General features: G+C 46.4%; 1 protein-coding gene across 2 annotated transcripts in view; it reads right to left on the bottom strand.

Annotated features, from left to right (window-relative positions):
• Positions 1–3,203: 3,203 nt before the first annotated feature.
• AKAP14 (A-kinase anchoring protein 14) overlaps positions 3,204–21,063 on the bottom strand; it is a 51,708-nt gene continuing 33,848 nt past the window's right edge. For both annotated transcript variants that reach the window (XM_068251103.1, XM_068251102.1), the window contains exons 5-6: positions 11,006–11,058; positions 3,204–3,369 (exon numbers count right to left, since the gene is read on the bottom strand). In XM_068251103.1, the coding sequence (XP_068107204.1) occupies positions 3,285–3,369; positions 11,006–11,058 (138 nt within the window). In that variant the 3' untranslated portion in view covers positions 3,204–3,284. The remainder of the gene's footprint in view (positions 3,370–11,005; positions 11,059–21,063) is intronic.

Raw genomic sequence — 21,063 nt, 5'->3', positions numbered from 1 at the left:
ATTGCACTGGCGAATTGATAAGGGGGGGTCTGAGGGCAATCTGAGCGTGTAGGCGGGTGATTGGGTGCCCGCAAGGGGCAGATTAGGGTCTGATCTGATGGGTAACAGTGACAGGTGGTGATAGGGGGTGATTAATGGGTGATTAGTGGGTGTTTAGAGGGGAGAATAGATGTAAACACTGCGTTTGGGTGGTGATCTGATGTCGGATCTGCGGGCGATCTATTGGTGTGGGTGGGTGATAAGATTGCCCGCAAGGGGCAGGTTAGGGGCTGATTGATGGGTGGCAGTGACAGGGGGTGATTGACAAGTGATCAGGGGGGATAGATGCATACAGTACACAGGGGGGTGGTCTGGGGAGAATCTGAGGGGTGGGGGGGGTGATCAGGAGGGGGCAGTGGGCAGGGGGGGGGATAAAAAAAAATTAGTGTTTACAGATAGTGACAGGGAGTGATTGATGGGTGATTAGGGGGGTGATTGGGTGCAAACAGGGGTCTGGGGGGTGGGCAGGGGGGGGGTCTGAGGGGTGCTGTGGGCGATCTGGGGCAGGGGGGGGAGAAATCAGTGTGCTTGGGTGCGACATAGGGTGGCTGCAGCCTGCCCTGGTGGTCCCTCGGACACTGGGACCACCAGGGCAGGAGGCAGCCTGTATAATACACTTTGTAAACATTACAAAGTGTATTATACACTTTGTATGCGGCGATCGCGGGGTTAACATCCTGCCGGCGCTTCCGTATAGCCGGAGGGATGTTGCGGCGGGTGAGCGGCGACAGGCGCCGGCGGAGGATCGCGTCATGGATGACGCGATCGCTCCGCCCATGCCCTTACAAGAACCGCCGCCTCTGTGGGTGAGCTGGTCCTTAAGGGCTCCACTTCCCGGCCGCCGCTGTGCGTTAGGCGGTCGGGAAGTGGTTAAAAGGTGCTGCATGCTGTGCGTTTAACAATGAATCTGCTGCGTTACTTGTGTTGCACATGCTCAGTAATGTTTTTCCTTTTTTAAAATGTTCCGCATGTGCCGTTTCCATTCCATAGTGAATACGTTTTGTAACGTGCGACTTTAACGTCGCACTGTGAAAGTGTATATGCGTTGCGTTAGGGGTGTGTTGTGCGAATTGACGTCGCATCAAACACAACATCCTACTGTCTCAGTAGCCTTATGCTACATACACAGATAAGTCTTTGGAAAAGGCAAGATCAGACCAATTTTACGCCATTCCATGTAGTATGAGAGCCATACTCTACACAGTCTATTCTATGGAGCTGCATTCCCCATCAGATAGAAATCTTTGCAAGATGCTGCACACAAAGATGCTGTACACATTTAAAAGATCATTATCTGCAAAATATCCATTCCTGCAAAATGCATTCATAGTCTATATCTGCAGATCCTCATACACACCTTGTTTAACAGACATTCATCTGCATCTCTGGCAATCATCTGCAGATCTGAAAATCCATCCTGGTGGATCTGATCTGCAGATGATTGTCTGTTAAACAAGGTGTGTATGAGGATCTACAGATATCGTAGACTATGAATGCATTTTGCAGGAATGGGTCTTTTGCAGGAACAGATCTTTTGCAAATAATGATCTTTTGAATGTGTACGGGCATCTTTGTGTGCAGCATCTTGCAAAGATTTCTATCTGATGGGGAGTTCAGCTCCATAGAATAGATTGTGTAGAGTATGGCTCTCATACTACATGGAAGGGGGTAAAATTGGTCTGTGATCTTGCCTTTTCCAAAGACTTATCTGAAGTGTGTATGTAGCATTAGTGTTTATATAGTGCCAACATTTTCTACAGCGCTGTACAGAGTATATTTTCCTGTCACTTAACTGTTCCTCAGAGGGGGCTCACAACGTAATCCCTACCATAGTCATATGTCTATGTATGTATCGTAGTCTAGGGCCAATTTAGGGGGAAGCCAATTAACTTATCTATATGTTTTTAGGATGTGGGAGGAAACTGGGGTGCCCAGAGGAAACCCACACAGACACAGGGGGAACATACAAACTCCGTGCAGATAGTGCTCCGACTGGGATTTGAATCAGGGACCCAGTGCTGCAAGGCGAGAGTGCTAACACTACTCCACCATGCCTACCAATCACAAGGTTACTATGATTATCATGGAAATCACAAGATCCCTTTTTCACTGATGCAATTCTATTTTACCACAAACATTTTTCAGCGACTAAATTAGGCAATAGTAGCAGAAGAAAATCATATACCAATGTTAGGCTGTGCAATTTTTTTTCTGTTTACATTTTTTTTCTGCTACTAATAAATCATTGGAAAAACACAATTGCATCGTGAAATGGTCTCATGAAAGGCGTAGATAGAAAAAATTGCAATCACAGTGAATTTGCCATTGTGCCTTTTAGTGGAAAATGGTCCTTAGGGCCAGTTCACATCTGCTCGTCGTTTTGGCCAAATGCTTTTGTGCATTTGACAGCCTTCGTCAGCTTCTGACATTTCTCACCACGCAGGTGGACATGGAGATGCAGTGGTGAGCGTCCATGTTGCTTCCAGGGTCAGCTGAAATGCGGCGCTCACTTCACTTGGATGGGCAGCGCTTTAACCATGGGCGCTGTGGCCGGTGATACCCATCCCACAATCACTCGTGTGAAACAGCCCTTACTCTGTAGATGATCAGGAGGAACACTCCCAGATCACCAGCTGCACCAATAATAAGCCTTGTAGCCTGCACAGAGGTCAATATATTCATGTCTGGCTGCCTCCAAAACCAGGCATGGAGTAGGGTTGGAACAGGAAGACCCTCCCTATTTCCTTCCTCCCTCTTCCTGTGCACCAAGACCCCGTAACCAAAATGTAAGCATTCAAACGGAATTGTTGCCAAAATACCCAGGCCTCCTTCCCTGGTTCTCACCTGTTGCATAAAGTAGAGGGAATGTTCCTGATGTCCTGAAACCATCTGTAAACCATTTTCTACAATCCGTTCATCAAGCTGGAAAATGCTAAACCTACTCAGCAGCGATGTATACAGATTGTTATTGTTCTGGATGTGTACAGTACAAGTGAGTGGTGTAAGTTAGTACTTGGTGTGTCCCTCCAAAAAGATGAAGTCAAACCTCAATCACAGAGAAAGTTCCTGTGTTTTAGATCCTCTGTACAATTCTATATATTTGACACAAGCACAGCTTCCCTTTAATGCTTTTTATCCACAGTAACAAAGTAAAAGTCTGAAGCTTTGACTGTTTCCTTTTATTCCAGCAGGGTTTACATCTCTCTGTTGTAAAACTTCTACTACGACCAGCAGAATTTTGGTGACTAAAATGTAATACTGTCCATCATTATATTCTTGCTCTCAATGATGTCTTTCAGCCATTTTTCTCTGAATCGTGTCTGTCCAGGCCTGCGAACAAAAGTAAGGCATAGATAATGAATTATTTCATATCTTGCTGTTAACTCTTCATGGGCATATCTTTAATCCTGTGTTTATTATCTGATGTCTATCTAAATAAAAATCTAAAATCTAGCTGCCTTACCTTTTAAAACAGCATTTTTCTATAGTGCAGCAGTATGTGGGCTTTACCACTATTCTAGAAATGGCTTGCTTTGTGTAAGTGACAGCAGGAGCCCAACTGGTGGCATACCTATGAAATTGCCGCCGGGAGACTTGGGTGCAGGATATAGCAGCAATATGGCTAACCCTACTCCTGCACAAGTCCCGGTGACGGTAATTACTATTCCCTCTCCAGGTCCACGTGGATGGTGGGGAAAGATGTAATTTGGCTTACAGCTATTGCTGGTGGCCGAATTGCAGTGTTTTAAAAGTAACTTCAGCTCCATCTGCTGACAGCACTGAGGTTACTCACTGTGCACCACTATAGCCGTAATTCCTATTACAGTCTATGGTGGTGCCGGCTGTGCCCAAATCTCCTGTGTGGTTATTACAGCGCTCACAACTGGTGTATGTTCCGGTAACAGGCGCCAGGGAGAATAAAATTCTTTAAAACCAATAAAATAAAAAAAGAGGATGTGGCTTATCTCAGAGATGATCCTTACAGAAAAAAAATGAAAGTTTATTTGGACTATGGCAACGTGTTTCGTGAGCTCTTTAGGCTCATTTGCTCAGGCTAAATTTCAGTGCCAGCGATAATGATAAAGCCATGCATTGAATGCATTTATCATATTGCTGGCAAAGAAGGCATTGCCATAGTGCAAATAAACTTCACATATGCGCACTATGCATCTTTACATAGCATGTGATTTTTCTTTATTCATGAATATAAACGGGGAACAAACAAGCATTTTCAGATAAGAATGCAGCATGCTGAGTGTTTTAATAAAGGCAACCGTCATCACAAATGCAAGGCATTAGTATAAACACATACAGTAAAAAAAAGGCTCAAGGACACTCCACCATTGCCAACTCATTAAAGTGGACCTGAACTCAGAACATCCTCTCTGATCTAAAATATATGCAACAGTATAATAACCTTTAAACATAAAACATTTATTTGTTACAGCTGATACAAATCCTAAAATAAATCTGCACTGTTTCTACTTCCTGATTCATGGAAACAGACATATTGTTACTCTCCTGTGCTTTCAAATGGCCTTTTCTTCCATAGGCAGTCATGTGACACAGGGGAGAGATCAGATAACAACTTGTGATTAGACACAAATGAGGGGGAATTACACAGGCTAAATGCCCTAAATACATACAGGGTGTATTCCTCCATGTATTTTTTCAGTCATGTGCAAGAGTTCAGGTCCACTTTAACCACTTGAGGACCGCAGTGTTAAACCCCCACTAGTGACCAGGCCAGTTTTAGTAAAATAGGCCACTGCAGCTTTAAGGCAAAGCTGCAGGGCCGTACAACAGCACACAAGTGATTTCCCCCCCCCCCCTTTTCTCCCCACCAACAGAGCTCTCTGTTGGTGGGGTCTGATCGGCCCCCAGATGTTTGGTTTTTTTAAAATATTTATAGCTTTATTTTTTATTATAAATATTATTTTTTTTTATTATCATGTCCCCTCCCTCCCCGTAGCCGGCCAGTCATGGCGATCGGCTGTCGTAGGCTTCTGCCTATAAGAGCCGATCGCTCTCTAATGTCCCAGGGGGACAGCAGTGTCACACAGCTGTCCCCAGTACAGCACTGCTGCTGATCACAGCGCTGTACTACCCTTTTCGCCGTCTAAGTCTCCCGAGCGGCAATCGCCGCTCGGAGACTGAACGCGGGGCGGGGCGGAGCTCCGCCCCCCAAGAAGGAGATGCTGCTAGCCCCATAGACAGCCATTGACGCCAATCGGCATGAAGTGGTCCTGGGGCTTCCGCACTGCTCACGCCAATTGGCGTGGTGCAGTTGGCAAGTAGTTAACCACTTCAGCCCTCAGTCGTTTTCACTTTATGCATCCGAGCAATGTTCACCTCCCTTCTAGTTTTTTCCGCCACCAATTAGGCTTTCTTTGGGGGGTACATTTTGCTAACATGTACTCTTAGGGGGACGCAAGAGGCAGAAAAAGCGAGGCTTCCGAGAGAAGCGGTCGCTTTTTCTGCAGGGGAGAGGAATCCATCATCTGCACCATGTCCCGTTTGATTGATTCCTGGGCTAACGATCCGCATCCGGGAGCGCACGTGCAATCGGCCGCGGGAGCGCACATAGCCTCCTGGATGTAGCTTCTATGTCCAGGAGGCTTAAATGGTTAAGAGACACCTGCAGTGAGAGTTATATGGAGGCTGCAATTTTTTTTCCTTTTAAACAATACCATTTGCTTGGCAGTCCTGCAGTTCTTCCATGCATCAGTAATATCTGAATTAACACCTGGAACAAGCATGCGGCAAATACATTCAAACGTTACTCAAACTTGATCTGCATGCTTGTTCAGGGCCTATGGCTAAAAGTATTAAAGGCAGAGGATCAGGAGGACATCCAGGCAATTTGCATTGTTTAAAAGGAAATAAATATGGCAGCCTCCATATCCCGCTTGTGCCAGGTGTCTTTTGAAGATGCAATCATTAAATCAGGTACATAGTTAATGTTGGCTTTGTATTGGAGATAGGTGAGAGTTGGGGACAGTAATTTTTATTATCTTCAGAGCTGGTTACAAATAAAGTCAGGCTGACAAACAATATGTCCTTCAAATAATGGTTTGCCAAATAAGAGAATCTTAAAGGGGCACTATGGCGAAAAATTATGTTTTACAGTCACTGTACTATGCATAGCTGTTTGTAGAGCATAGTAGTTAACATGTAGTGAGTCACAGGGTTTTTTTCTAAAACACTGACATCAGCATGTTATACATTTGCAGTCACGTCGGCAGAAGTACCTTTCCGACGCAACTCAGCCTGATCCATGTAGCTGTAGGAGGCATCTTTCCCTGTTGCTGTAACTGACTCCCCTCTCTGCAGCGCTGGAAGGTTTGTTCTAAATTTCAACTGCACGATCTCTTGCAGTTATACTGTTCCCCCATGTGCCGTAAAGAGTAGCAGCTTTTCTGCTGTGCGGGGAGTGGAACGCATCCTCCCTCTTAGGTGGGACGCAACTGCGTGTGAGGAGGACTGTGGAGGAATGCATCATCATTACTGATGAAGCTGCCCGGCAAGGACCCCTGTAGCGAAGCTGGCATAGAAACGGACACCTAATGTTGTCCGTTTCTATGGCTACCAGGCTTCGCTCTGTGAAGTGCGCAGACAGAGCGGCGGCAGCTTGCAGAGCAGACACAAGCGCTGTAGCTGTGTCCTGCTAATTGTACAGTAGTGGTGATTGTTGTTTTTTTTTGTGGTGAATTTTTTTTTTTACCCAATCGTTTTTTCAGTATTTTTTTTCTAAAGCAAATTGCAGGTAGTTATTCAACAGAGTAATAATAAAAAAAAATAAATAACTACCTGCAATTTGCTTTAGAAAAAAAATACTGAAACTATTGGGTAAAAAAAAAAATTCACCACAAAAAAAACAACAATCACCACTACTGTACAATTAGCAGGACACAGCTACAGCGCTTGTGTCTGCTCTGCAAGCTGCCGCCGCTCTGTCTGCGCACTTCACAGAGCGAAGCCTGGTAGCCATAGAAACGGACAACATTAGGTGTCCGTTTCTATGCCAGCTTCGCTACAGGGGTCCTTGCCGGGCAGCTTCATCAGTAATGATGATGCATTCCTCCACAGTCCTCCTCACATGCAGTTGCGTCCCACCTAAGAGGGAGGATGCGTTCCACTCCCTGCACAGCAGAAAAGCTGCTACTCTTTACAGCACATGGGGGAACAGTATAACTGCACGAGATCGTGCAGTTGAAATTTAGAACAAACCTTCCAGTGCTGCAGAGAGGGGAGTCAGTTACAGCAACAGGGAAAGATGCCTCCTACAGCTACATGGATCAGGCTGAGTCGCGTCAGAAAGGTACTTCTGCCGACGTGACTGCAAATGTATAACATGCTGATGTCAGTGTTTTAGAAAAAACCCCTGTGACTCACTACATGTTAACTACTATGCTCTACAAACAGCTATGCATAGTACAGTGACTGTAAAACATAATTTTTCGCCATAGTGCCCCTTTAAATAGTTTTTCTCTGTTTCTGGATGATATAACTTTCAACAGTAGCCCTCGAAACTACCTTATTTCCCTAAAAATAAGGCAGGATCATATATTAACCCTTTGCGTACTAGCAGTCTCTGCCCCTTAAGGACCAGAGACCACTGGTACCAAACAATGGCACCTCCCGATGAATTGCCGCACATACCTGCTAATGAAAGTGACTCCTTACCGTCTCACAGAGCTCTGCCATCTTACAGACTGCAGGGTGAGTGAACTGCGGCAGGTGCAGAGCGGCAAGATCAGCAGTAGCCTGTGACGGAGAAGGTGAAATCTACGTCCTGTCAGCCGTGCAGCCACCTTCAGGACGTAGATTTCTACCAATGTGGTCCGGAAGCGGTTAAGGTTTGTTCCAAAAGATGCGTTAGGGCTTCTTCAGGGGATGTTTTATTTTTTCATGAACAACAATCTACAATTATTCTTGAACAAACAAAAAAAAAATCAACTTGTATTCTAATATAGTCATGTCATCACATTCTGGAACATCATCCTAAAACCCTGAATTCCACCATAAATTTCTTGTGACACGACTTCCTTTTTATCCCTGTGTATAACTATCTACATTTATAGAGAGCCTGGGACTTGCCAACCCTTATTGTTTTGGGTGTGCTTACCTGTCCTGCTGCGATTTATTGCCAATTGATTTGACTATTTTGCATGTTTACCATATACCTGCCTCAACACACCATTTACAGCAACACTGAAGCAACTGAATAAAAAAAAAGTCCCCCCAATCAAATACATCTTCAGCCCTCCTCTGGCTGCCTTCGGAAGTACTCACATTCACAAGTACTCACGTAGATGAGTGGACACATACTGTGCATGCCGAGTATGGATGCATCCGACTTTGGAAGCACTCAGGGACCCTTGTGCTTCTGAGGACTCCTGAAGGCAGCAAATTTGAACAGGTAACGAGGACACAGAGGCCCTTATGCAATTAACTTTTTCTCCTGAGAAACAGATAGTTTTTCAGATTCTATTTAAAGAAAACCAGAGGCGGGTATTTTAGATCTTAAAGTGAACCTCCAGACTAAAAATCTACTCAGCAGCGCTGAAACGGCTTGGTGTTTCTTTAACAGTTTCACAGCATCAGAACTTTGTTTTTCTTACCAAAGCATCATTTTTCTGAAAGCCTGACTATGCGTATGTTCGAGCGACGGTTGTGGTTTTCAAAATCCTCTTGTCTGCTACAGACCGACTTGACGTCTTGCTTCATATTACGGATAGTGGAGGGGATAGGCTTCACCTCGTCCTCTAGCTTCCCTATGCGGTCTTCCGTATCGGTAACCCGGGAGCGGAGAGTGTGCATATCTTGTCGTAGAAGTGACACATCGGTCCTTACCTCCTCTAGTTTAGTGTTTATTGTAGTAAGGGTAGCTTGGCAGTTGTTAATGGCCTCCATTATTTGCCGAAGAGAGGGCGTGGGTGGTTCCTCGTCCGAGGAGTCATCTTCTTCCTGACCATGCTTGAACTTTTGAAGCTTGGATGCAGCCTCAGTGTTACGTATCCGGGACATCTTGGTGTCAAAATGCTCAGGGAGGCGAGTAGGACACAAATCTGTATCGCTTTCCCAGGTAAAGGGGTATTTAGGTCGGTATTATCAGGATTTTAGGTGTCCTGCACGGGAGCTCTCTGGGAAAGCGTCCTCACATCCCGACTTCTGGTCACGCCCCCCCAAAGCATCATTTTTAGCTGCGTTTTTAGCTATGCTCCACCCAATCAAAGAAAACTGCCCGGGCTTTTTTCCCCTGATGCTGTGCAAAGCATGATGGGATTTCTGATGTTGTTGTTCTCATTGCCTAGCAACTGGGAAGGGTGATAAGTACACAGGACAGTTGGAACTGTGTCTCATGCTCCCTGTCACCTCCTTTCAACCAAAAAGATGGCTGCCCTCATGAAATCACAAACATTTGCCTGTTCTTTTAAAACAGGGTGGGTAAGAGGTTATATTACCTATCTATTTTAATTAACATAAGTAATGTAACTTAAACTCCCTAGCGGTATGGACAGAAATGTCCATCCAAAAAAACATGTTGTGAACAGTATAAATGTGCATACACATCAATACTCTCCTGCACTGTATGCTAGACCCTTGCTTGACACATTTTGGCAAGTTACAAGAAAAAAAAAAGTTTTAAATTTTATCACTGTTTGCACAGAAATCCTGGGAAAATTGAACGCCAGGGAAGTTATGGAATGTATGTTTGATTAGGCTGAAGTTCCTGACACAGAGGCATGTTCTATGCATAATCACATGCCTCTGTGTCTCTCTGTTGCAGCTTCTAGTCCCCCCCCCCCCCCCCCCGGGGTCTGCTGTGCCCCCCTGTAAAAAGCACCAGGCTAGCGACAATCTCCTTGTCGCTAGCCTTCTATTTACCTGTGGCATGTCATTCAATCCGCACTCCCCTGCCGCTGCCAGCTTCCGTGAGCTTCCTCCAATCGGAAGCTAAGCCACAACCCAGGAAGTACCTCCCAGGTCGCGACTTAGCTTCTGATTGGAGGAAGCTCACGGTGGCGGGCAGAGGCGGGGGAGCGCGGATTGAATAACATGCCGCAGGTAAATAAAAGCCTAGCGACAAGAAGGTGGTCAATAGCTTGGCGCTTTTTACAGGGGGGCACAGCAGACCACGGGGGGGGGGGGGGGGGACTAGAGGCGATAATAGAAAGACACAGAGACATGTCATTGTGCATAGGACAAGCCTCTTTGTCTTAAGATTTCAAATGCCTGCCTTGGGTTCTCTTTAAAATAACTTTTAGTCCCTTTGCAAGTACCAAAAAGTTGGTGAAAAGACATTTTATTGACAAATTTAAAAATATCACACAGGAGAAAACTCAGGAGAAAGTCTCTCCAGATCCTGCACCGACTGAAATGATCTTGAGAGGCTCTTAAGCATCCAGAGCCTTCCTTCGCCATAGGGCGAGTAACTAATTTTTAGTCGGTCACTTCAGGGTTCCTTTAAATTTCCTTTTCTTTGGATCTGTAACTAGGGCTTACTTTTGGAGTAGGGTTTATATTTTGATCATCCTTAAAAATCATGCTAGGGTTTATCTTCAGGGAAAAGGTAGTCATTTTCCCCAACTATTAAGTACCTGCGCAGGTCTGTGCATGTGTGGATTTCCTCCAGGTATTTCAGGTTCCAAATGCATACAGAATAATTAAAACTGTCCCTAATCTGAGGGGGCAAGAATAGGTTAGATTGTGGTGTGAATTGACCAACGCACACTGGAAAGCACTGCAGAAAATGCATTAGAACTATATGCGTAATATGTCGGTGCTATATAAATACTAAAATAAATAAATACACAATAATAATATGGAATTCATCTCTGCAGTTTCATGAGAACTGGAAGCTTGCACAGAAATCAGTTGCTGCAATACATCACTACAAATCCCTGAGCACATGACCTTTCCCCAAGCAATATGCTTCATGTTGCAGGTATGGATCTCTTACCTGTGCACAAGTCTGTTTGATTCAAATATAAAGAATACTTCCACTGGCAATGTCTGGAAAAAAAGGCAGTTGTATCATCAGTTTAATAATACTAGATATAGATCAACTCTTAAAGTGAACCTAAAGTCAGGAATAAAAAATGAGTTTAACTCACCTGGGGCTTCCCGCAGCCCCCTGAAGCTGATCGGTGCCCACGCTGACTCCATCAGATGTCCCTGGACCGGCCGGCGGCGACTTCCGGTTTTGCCGTCACCGGCCGACAGGCTGGGAACGCGATTGATTCTTCGCGTTCCTAGGGAGGCTGCAATAGCAGCATAGGGGGCGATATTCTGGCTGGGAACGCGAAGAATCACTCGCGTTCCCAGCCTGTCGGCCGGTGACGGCGAAACCGGAAGTCGCCGCCGGTCGGTCCAGGGACATCTGATGGAGTCAGCGTGGGCACCGATCAGCTTCAGGGGGCTGCGGGAAGCCCCAGGTGAGTTAAACTCATTTTTTATTCCTGATTTTAGGGTCACTTTAAGGCCTTTTTCCACTACTTTGGAAATTGGGCCGAATCCACAGAGTTTCCCCGCAAGCAAATCAGGGAAACTCTGCCATAGGGGATAATGCTGGCGCAGTCTGAATCGCTTGCCGACATTGCAGCATTTTTTCGTAAGGGTGGCAGTGAATCCCATAGCCGTACATGGCATGGCTTCCGGGATTCAGCTGCGTACTCGCTGAAGAAGGAAGTGCCGTCGTGTGTCTTGCAGGACACACAGCGGCTAGTGGAAAGGGCCCTTAAAACATTTCTTTCTGTGTGACATTAAAGTCAATGGAAACCTGTAAAAAGAAAATTCAAACAGATACTTACCTAAGGAGAGGGAAGCCTCTGGGTTCTGTGGATCCCTCATCCAGTGCTGCCGCCCCAGGTAGCAGTATTCGATCAATTGGTCAAATACTGCTTTCTGCCACCGAAGGAGGCTTTGGAAGTCGCATGAGCACGCTCTCTCGCGCACTCATGCATGCGCAGTACAGAGCTGCCCGTCTTCAGGAACACTCAGTTTCCAAAGACTTCTGAAGCCTCCTCCGGTGGAGATTAAAACAGGGGAGCCAGCGTTGCAACAAGGGAACCGAGAGAGGAGCAGGAAGGCTCTATACTATAGAGCCTTCCCGCTCCTCTCTCGGTCCCCTTGTTGCAACGTTGGCTCCCCTGTTTGAATCTCCAACGGAGGAGGTTTCAGAAGTCTTTGGAAACTGAGTGTTCCTGAAGATGGGCAGCTCTGTACTGCGCATGCATGAGTGCCACTGCCGGTCCGCAGGACGTTTTGAGCTGGTCCGTGAGCCTGGCCTCTCTCTTTTCCTCTCGCTGTATATCACTGATGCAGAGCTGCTGGCAGCGGATTGTCACTAGGTGGCGCTGTCCTCTCCTTGTAGCAGTTTCTGGTTAGCTACTCAGGGGTCCGTTAAAAATGGCGCCAGTTATCGTACTTAAAAAACGGCACCCCATAGAGAACCACTATCGCTAGTTATTTTTCGTTTTTGACAGCTAAAAAATGGCGCCGGCTTTAAAAACGATATTTATCGTTTATATTTATATTTGTATTGCTCCCGAACGATATTTATCGTTTTAACCCTTGCTTTGCTGCCGTTTGGAAAATATCTGCCTGCCGGCTTTAATGTTTAATAGCAAAGCCCCCTTAAAAGCTAAAAACACCAAATTTGCAGGGAATGTTAAGAGGAAAATAGTGAACAAGAGGAAAAAAATTTTTTTCAAAAAGACCTTATAGTTTTTGAGAAAATCGATTTTGAATATTCTTCTTCTGACCGTGGGAAAATTAAACGCCCGCCGACTTTAGCGGTTAATAGCAAAGCCCCTTTAAATGCCAGAAACACCAAATGTGTAGGGAATGTTAAGAAGAATAGTGGGAACACGAAGAAAAAAAATTGTTCAAAAAGACCTTATAGTTTTTGAGAAAATCGATTTTAAATCTTCAAAGAGGAAATGTTTCTATTTAAATCGCGTACTGACATTTCCGTGGAAACTTTTTCCGCCGACTTTAGCAGTTAATAACAAAGTCCCCTTAAATCCTAGCAACACCAAATTTGCAGGATATGTTAAAAAGATACTGGGAAACAATATTTTAAAAAAAATTGAAACATTTTATTTATTTTTTTAATTAAAATTTGTGGGTTATGTTCAGAGTGTGGGAAATTTTTTGAAAAAAATGACGTGGGGTCCCCCCTCCCGAGCCTCTGTAACCCCTTGTCTCCCATGCAGGCTGGGATAGCCAGAATGCGGAGCCCCGGCAGACTGGGGCTTCGCACCCTGAGCTATACCAGCCCGCATGGTCCATGGTATGGGGGGGGGGGAGGGGCGGCCAAGCCTTCCCCTCCCCCCCGGAGCCCTTGTCCAATCCATGGACAAGGGGCTCTTCCCCACCTCCGGTGCCCCAGGAGGAGGTGGGGGCGACGACTCCCTGGGGGGGGTTCATGGTGGCATCTGGGAGTCCCCTTTAAGAAGGGGACCCCCAGATGCCCACCCCCCTCCCAGGAGAAATGAGTATAGGGCTACTTTGTACCCCTTGTACCCCTTACCCACCTGTCACCCTCACCCATGCTGGCACCCATGGGTGCATTGGGTGTCAGCATGGGTGAGGGTGACAGGTGGGGGGAGGCAGGGAGGGCAGCGGCAGCTAGCGCTAATGCGTCTATATAGACGCATAGACGCACTCTCAGCTATACTTAGTATAGCTGAGAGCAGTGCGGCGGAGGCGGCGTGTGTGGCGTCGGGGCGGCGGAGATCTTCAATCAAGATGTATCAGAAGATCGCAAGATGGAGGATACTGTCGTGGGACCTGATTGGCGTGGGATTTTTTTCTTAAAAAGGTACAGGTAAGTATTTGTGGTTAATTTAGAACATTAAAGGACTTTTCTCGTGGTTGTGTTTTTATTTCATTTAACCCTTTGTGGAAATGGATAAGGGGGACTTTGTACCTCTATACTCATTTCTCCTGGGAGGGGGGGTGGGCATCTGGGGGTCCCCTTCTTAAAGGGGACTCCCAGATGCCACCATGAACCCCCCCAGGGAGTCGTCGCCCCCCCGCCTCCACCTGGGGCAAGGGAGGCGGGGGAAGAGCCCCTTGTCCATGGATTGGACAAGGGGCTCTGGGGGAGAGGGGGAGGCTTGGCCGCCCCTCCCCCCCAGAGCCCCCTCACACCATGGACCATGCGGGCTGGTATAGCTCAGGGTGCGAAGCCCCAGTCGGCCGGGGCTCCGCATTCTGGCTATCCCAGCCTGCATGGGGGACAAGGGGTTACAGGGGCTCGGGAGGGGGGACCCCACGTCTTTTTTTTAAATTCATTTCCCACACTCAGAACATTAAAAAAATAAAAATTGATACCAAATTTTAAAAAAAAAACGACGTGGGGCGCATGCGCGGCGCGAACGGAGCATGAAGTAGTTCCTGTAGCTCCGCTTTCAGGCTGCCACTCTTCAGCTAATAGCAGCATTTAATCAGCGACTGGACACCCCAAAACTGGCATAGAGCTTCACTGGTATGTCGCGGAGAGGAAAGGCGAAGAAGGAGCAAGAAAATCTCTCTCATTCGGCAGCCACACCTAAAACAAAGGCGACGGCGCCGCGCGCCACAAAAACCAACATGGCCGACGGTTCCCCGGCATCTCCTAAGCAATCCTCGCCTAAGACAGCCGCCCTTCCACAATCTCCTGCTACCATGGCGGCAAGCGGCTCGGGTCCTGCTCAGACCCCCTCCACAGACACCTTGCTGGCAGACATAACACGGGTCTTTAGAGCGGAGCTGAAAGAGGCTGTCCGAGACTTCACCATACAAATTAGAGAGCTGGGAGGACGTGTGGCAGATCTCGAGAAACAAACAGACGCCATTTCAGATGCCCTTGAGGAGGACAAGAACATCATAGATGACCAATCATCTAAAATTGAAACTCTTGAGCTAAAACTCGAAGATATGGAAAATAGGAGCAGACGGGCAAACATAAGAATCCGCGGCCTACCAGAATCCATAGAGGACCTGAAGCCAACTGCCCTGAATCTCTTCGGAGCTCTCCTCCCACAAATGGATCCATCATCCTTCCGCATGGTGAGGATACATAGAGCGCTGGCTAGACCGCGTAACAAAGATCTTCCCCGCGATGTCATACTAAAGTTTCAATACGAGGAAGTGCGAGACATAGTCCTGGAAGCAGCCCGCAACCTCACCGCCTTGCCGGGTGTCCCCGGCTCGGTTCAGCTGTATGCGGACCTGGCCTCCGCTACCATACAACGACGAAGGGCACTCAGACCAATCACCGCATCGCTCCAGAAGGCCTCCATCAAATACCGGTGGGGATTCCCATTCTCGCTCAGCTTTACCCACAGGGAGAAGCTTTACTCCGCCCGAAACCTAGAGGAAGCCCGCAGGCACCTAGAATCTGCTGGGATCCCGATAGAGCCGATCCCTCAAGAACCACTTACGCAAAGGGCCCCGCGACCCGCTCGTGTCTGGTCCACTCACAGCTCGAGAAAGCGAACATCACAAGCCTCCACTTCGGACGCTTGATTACAACGGAGACTACACGCTTGCTGTTGCCGGTGCCATACTGGCGTGAGTATGACACATAACACCTGGAACACTCTGCACTACTAGATAAAACCAACAGGCCACTATTATCTTTGCGGCTCAGCCTATTGCTTATAACTTTACCCCACAATCTCTTACACCCCAACAGAACACATACTGGATTTCACATATTTAAAGCTGAGCAGCACCATATCCCCTGGAACATTTGCCAACAGAGACCGAATGGACCTCCCTTTGAGGAAAAGACCAGGGCGAACGGTTTCTCCCACTTCTACCAAGCACGCGGAGGCTTGCATGCATCACACCCAAATGCATATAATCCCAATTGGCCTCATGCCCTCTAACTTGAGCTAGGGGTGTCCCCTAACTCTCTAACTTCCTCATAGCTATATAATACTAACTAATCTGTAGTGCAGAACTTTTATGTCATATGCCTAACAGCTAATTGCATTAGTAGTTTCCTTCTGTTATAAGAATTAGTTATTTTGCCCACTAGGTGGTGCCGTTGCACTTCACATGTTATATTAACAGTTATTTACATAGAGCTTACGATAAGTAAATAGATTAGAGTGGTGGCCTGAAATACCCAAAGTGCTGTCCCCCACTCGATGGAATGCACACTCAGAGCCTTATTAACTCTGTCTATGCAACCCATACCTGAAGGCGTTTTGCCTAAATCCGAGAACCAAGCGTTCTCGCTTTGTTATTATTTAGTTAATTTTCTTTTTTGTTGTTGTTATATGTATGGTACTACATCCTATAATACTGACACGCAGATGTACTGTGGTAACCTTTCAAGCCTTACACCACTAATATACCTTTTGCAAACATGCCGGGGCGGAGGAGGTACAATAGCGCTACCAAAAAGACTAGATTACCCTAAACCCAATGTCCTCCTTTAAAATACTATCACACAATGTGAAAGGGCTCAACTCGCCAATAAAACGGAGGAAAGCATTTATAGATTATCAAAAATGCTCTCCAGACATTATCTGTCTGCAAGAGACCCACTTTACTAAAACTTCACACCCTAGATACTTCCACAATCATTTCCAGCGCTGTTTTGCCTCATCGGCCTCTAGCAAGCATAGAGGCGTTATAACCCTTTTACATAACGCCTTGCCCTTCAGGGTAGACAAAACAATAACTGACGATGATGGGACCTATATGATCCTTTATGGCTACATCCAAAATAACGAAATCTGCATAATTAACTCATATTCTCCACCTGAATCACCTCTCACCACTATTAAAACAATCCTCAAAAAACTTGAAGAATATCCTAAAGCTCAAATAATATGGGCAGGAGACTTCAACATAGCCCCCAACCCCGTGTTAGACAGGTCAACCTCCTCCTCTAGCCACAGACAAACCCAACAATCAAAAACTCTCCAAACTCTTATGGCCTCGCTCCATTTAGTTGACACCTGGAGAGAATACAACCCCCAATCTAGATCCTACACCTTCTTTTCGCACCCCCACAAAACCTACTCGCGCATAGATGTAATTTACATGTCATCATCCCTCATACCTAACCTGATATACTCTAGAACGCATATAAGCTCATGGTCAGATCACGATATGGTGGTGACAGCATGCACCTCCCCCTCTGTGCCCTTGACACGACCACCATGGAGACTGAATGAAAGTCTACTAACCTCCCCTGAAAACGAGCTAGACATTGAAGAAAAAATATCAGACTATTTTAGAACCAATGACTTACCATCAGTTAAGCCCTCAACAGTGTGGTTTGCACATAAAGCCACAATTAGAGGACAATTAATAAGGCTAGCTGCACAGCACAAAAGACATAAACTCGAACAGCAGTCAAATTTAGAATTCAAGCTCTCCAAACTAAAAATAGCTCATGCCCAAACCCCAACTATATACCTTCAAAGACAAATTGAATCGACTTTAGCCCAATTAAATATTAACCTATCTTCACGGACGGAAAGGGCACTTAGGTGGACGAGATCTAAACTCTACGCCCAATACAATAAACCTAACTCTTGGCTGGCCAAAAAACTTAGAGAAACTCAATACCTTAACAAAGTCCTGCAAATTCGAACTAAACAAGGCAACGTCTCTTCAGACCCCCTAAAAATCCATCAACAATTTGCTGAATATTACACTAGCCTATACGCCCAAAAACCTCCCGCCTTGCCTCATGCCCCACCAGCTTCCTACCTACAGCAGCTACCACTACCTCGCCTTAGACCTGAAAAAGCACAAGAACTCAGTCTCCCTATTAATGAAGATGAGTTAAGAAACGCAATTAAACGCCTTAAAAATGGCAAGGCCCCTGGGCCAGATGGCTACTCTGCCATATACTATAAGAAATTTAAAAATCATCTCATCCCACACCTCCTCAAATTTTTTAACTCTATCCTTCAGGGCAACACCCCCCCAACTGAATTCCTCCAATCAATGATTGCGGTAATCCCTAAACCCAATAGAGACCCTCTAGATGTGAAGAATTACCGCCCCATCTCACTTCTCAATTTAGATTACAAACTTTTTACGTCCATCCTTGTCACCAGATTAAACAAATTCCTATCCCCGCTAATACACAAGGACCAGGTGGGGTTCATCCCCTTGAGACAAGCGCCGGATAATGTGAGAAAAGTGGTGGGCCTTCTCCATGTCGCTAAAAAGCGAAAAGAGCCTGTAGCACTAGCTGCACTGGACATGGAGAAGGCCTTCGACACCATAGACTGGGACTACATGCTGCAGACCTTACAGAGGGCGGGTATTGGCGGAAACTTCCTACAGGCAATTCAGGGGTTATATTCCTATCCCACGGCCCACCTGAAACTACCATCTACCTCTCCCATTAACATCCCAATTAGAAGAGGCACGAGACAGGGATGCCCGCTCTCACCGGCGCTGTTCGCGTTGGTGATTGAGCCCCTGGCAGAAGAAATCAGACAATCTCCTGACATACAAGGAATAAAAATAGCTAATAAAACCTACAAAGCAAGCCTCTTTGCAGACGACCTGCTTCTCACACTCACCTCGCCACACACATCAATCCCCAACTTATTGACCTTAGTAAAAAATTTTGGAACCATATCTGGTCTCCAACTTAATGTAGCCAAAACAGAAATCCTCTTTGCCAATCTTCCACACACCCAGGCAGAACGCTTGACATCCTCACTAGGCCTCACCCTACAACGCAAATATATCACATACCTAGGCATTAAGATCTCTGCAGACCCAAATGACCTATATGACCTGAACTATAAGCCTATGATTTCACAGCTACTTAGAGACTTATTAAAATGGAACCTTCCGAATATCTCTTGGACAGGTAGAATACAAGCAGTTCGCATGAACCTCCTTCCCCGCCTATTATATCTATTTCGCACTCTTCCAATCCTAGTTACCCAACAAAAGCTCAGGGCCCTACAAAATGCTATTTTCAAATTCATTAACAATAATAAGAGAAGTCGCATAAATCAAACCCTAATGTATCTCAATAGGACAAAGGGTGGGCTTGGTGTCCCTAACCTTGTAGTATACTATAGGGCTGCCCAGATAGCACAACTTGCGCAGATCCACTCTAAATTTAACGCACCACTTTGGGCACAAATCGAAACTGACCTCTTAGAACCATTCACACTACCAGCACTACAATGGTCCCTGACGCCCCTACCTACCTCAATAAAGCACAATTCTCCCTTATCAGCTCACTCCCTGTCCATATGGCGATCTGCTAGATATAAAAAAGAACTACAAACAAAGATCCCCTTATCTCTCCCACTGTTTGGCAATCCTATGTTTTTACCAGGACTAGACCCTAAAGCCTTTGGGTGGTGGAAAGCGAAACAAATCACTCACCTAAAGCACCTTGTTGTAAATGATAGGATTCCCTCATGGGAACAATTCAAGTCCAAACTTGAACCGCCTCCGTCTGAGCACTTCGCTGCTATGCAGCTATACCACTTTCTACTATCCATGGGACTAAAGGGGTCCTCTGTTCCCCAACGCTCGCCATATGAGGCATGGTGTGACCTTAGACCCTTAGAAGGAGGCCTTATATCTCTACTATATTCCATTCTCTCACAGCCCCCCCAACCCCAGAAGCTTAAACCTATGATAGCTTGGGAATTAGACCTGGGAATCACCCTTACTCCAGAAAGATGGTCTAAATGCTGTACTACTTTGTCCAAGGGAAGCAATTATTATTCTCACATTGAAACAAACTATAAACTCCTCCACCGAGCATACATCACCCCTTCCAGATTGCATGGAATTGATCCCTCTAAAACAAATCTCTGCTACCGAAATTGCGGAAGAGTTGGAGACGTGGCGCACATATGGTGGTTCTGCCCAAAGGTCCAGAAATTCTGGGCCAAAATTACCTCAATAATTAGCACTGCGTTACAAACATCCTTAAGCCCTGACCCAGCCCTTCTACTGTTTGGGGACAAGCCCCCGAAATGGAAACACCCCTCACATAGACTGGCGCAGCATATTGCTAAAGCAGCCAGATCACATATTGCCCGCCAATGGCAGCAACCAATACTCTCAGTGCAAATGGTAGATAAAATCTTGCTGGACATTTTAATCTCCGAGCGTTTACTTGCTATTACCAATGACACCTTTGACACTTTTAACAAAACTTGGCAGCCCTGGATGAACGCTTCCACTCTGTTGGGCCTCCGTTCCTGTGCATTCACAATTTAAACTCGCAAATCATTTACTATTTCCAGTTCTGCTCTGGTTACCTTATTTACTATGTACAAATGTACCGTACGCCTACTGTATATGTAGTACCAACATCTCTGTTCACAATATGTTCTGTTTTCTCTAGCTGTAGCCCCCTTAGGGGCAACACTTTAAAGCTGTACAATATTTTACTGCTTCTATTTTAATAAAAATGTTTGAAACTAAAAAAAAAACGACGTGGGGTCCCCCCTCCCGAGCCTCTGTAACCCCTTGTCCCCCATGCAGGCATGGATAGCCAGAATGCGGAGCCCCGGCCGACTGGGGCTTCGCACCCTGAGCTATACCAGCCCGCATGGTCCATGGTGTGGGGGGGCTCCGGGGGGGGGGGGAGGGGCGGCCAAGCCTCCCCCTCCCCCCCCAGAGCCCCTTGTCCAATCCATGGACAAGGGGCTCTTCCCCCGCCTCCCTTGCCCCAGGTGGAGGCGGAGGGTGACGACTCCCTGGGGGGGGGGGTTCATGGTGGCATCTGGGAGTCCCCTTTAAGAAGGGGACCCCCAGATGCCCACCCCCCTCCCAGGAGAAATGAATATAGAGGTACAAAGTGCCCCTTACCCATTTCCACAAAGGGTTAAATGAAATAAAAACACAACCACGAGAAAAGTCCTTTAATGTTCTAAATTAACCACAAATACTTACCTGTACCTTTAAGAAAAAAATCCCACACCAATCAGGTCCCACGACAGTATCCTCCATCTTGCGATCTTCTGATACATCTTGATTGAAGATCTCCGCCGCCCCGACGCCACACAC

This window comes from Hyperolius riggenbachi, chromosome 8 (assembly GCF_040937935.1).
Source record: "Hyperolius riggenbachi isolate aHypRig1 chromosome 8, aHypRig1.pri, whole genome shotgun sequence".
Lineage (NCBI taxonomy): Eukaryota > Metazoa > Chordata > Amphibia > Anura > Hyperoliidae > Hyperolius > Hyperolius riggenbachi.
This window is presented reverse-complemented; position numbering and strand designations above follow the sequence as displayed.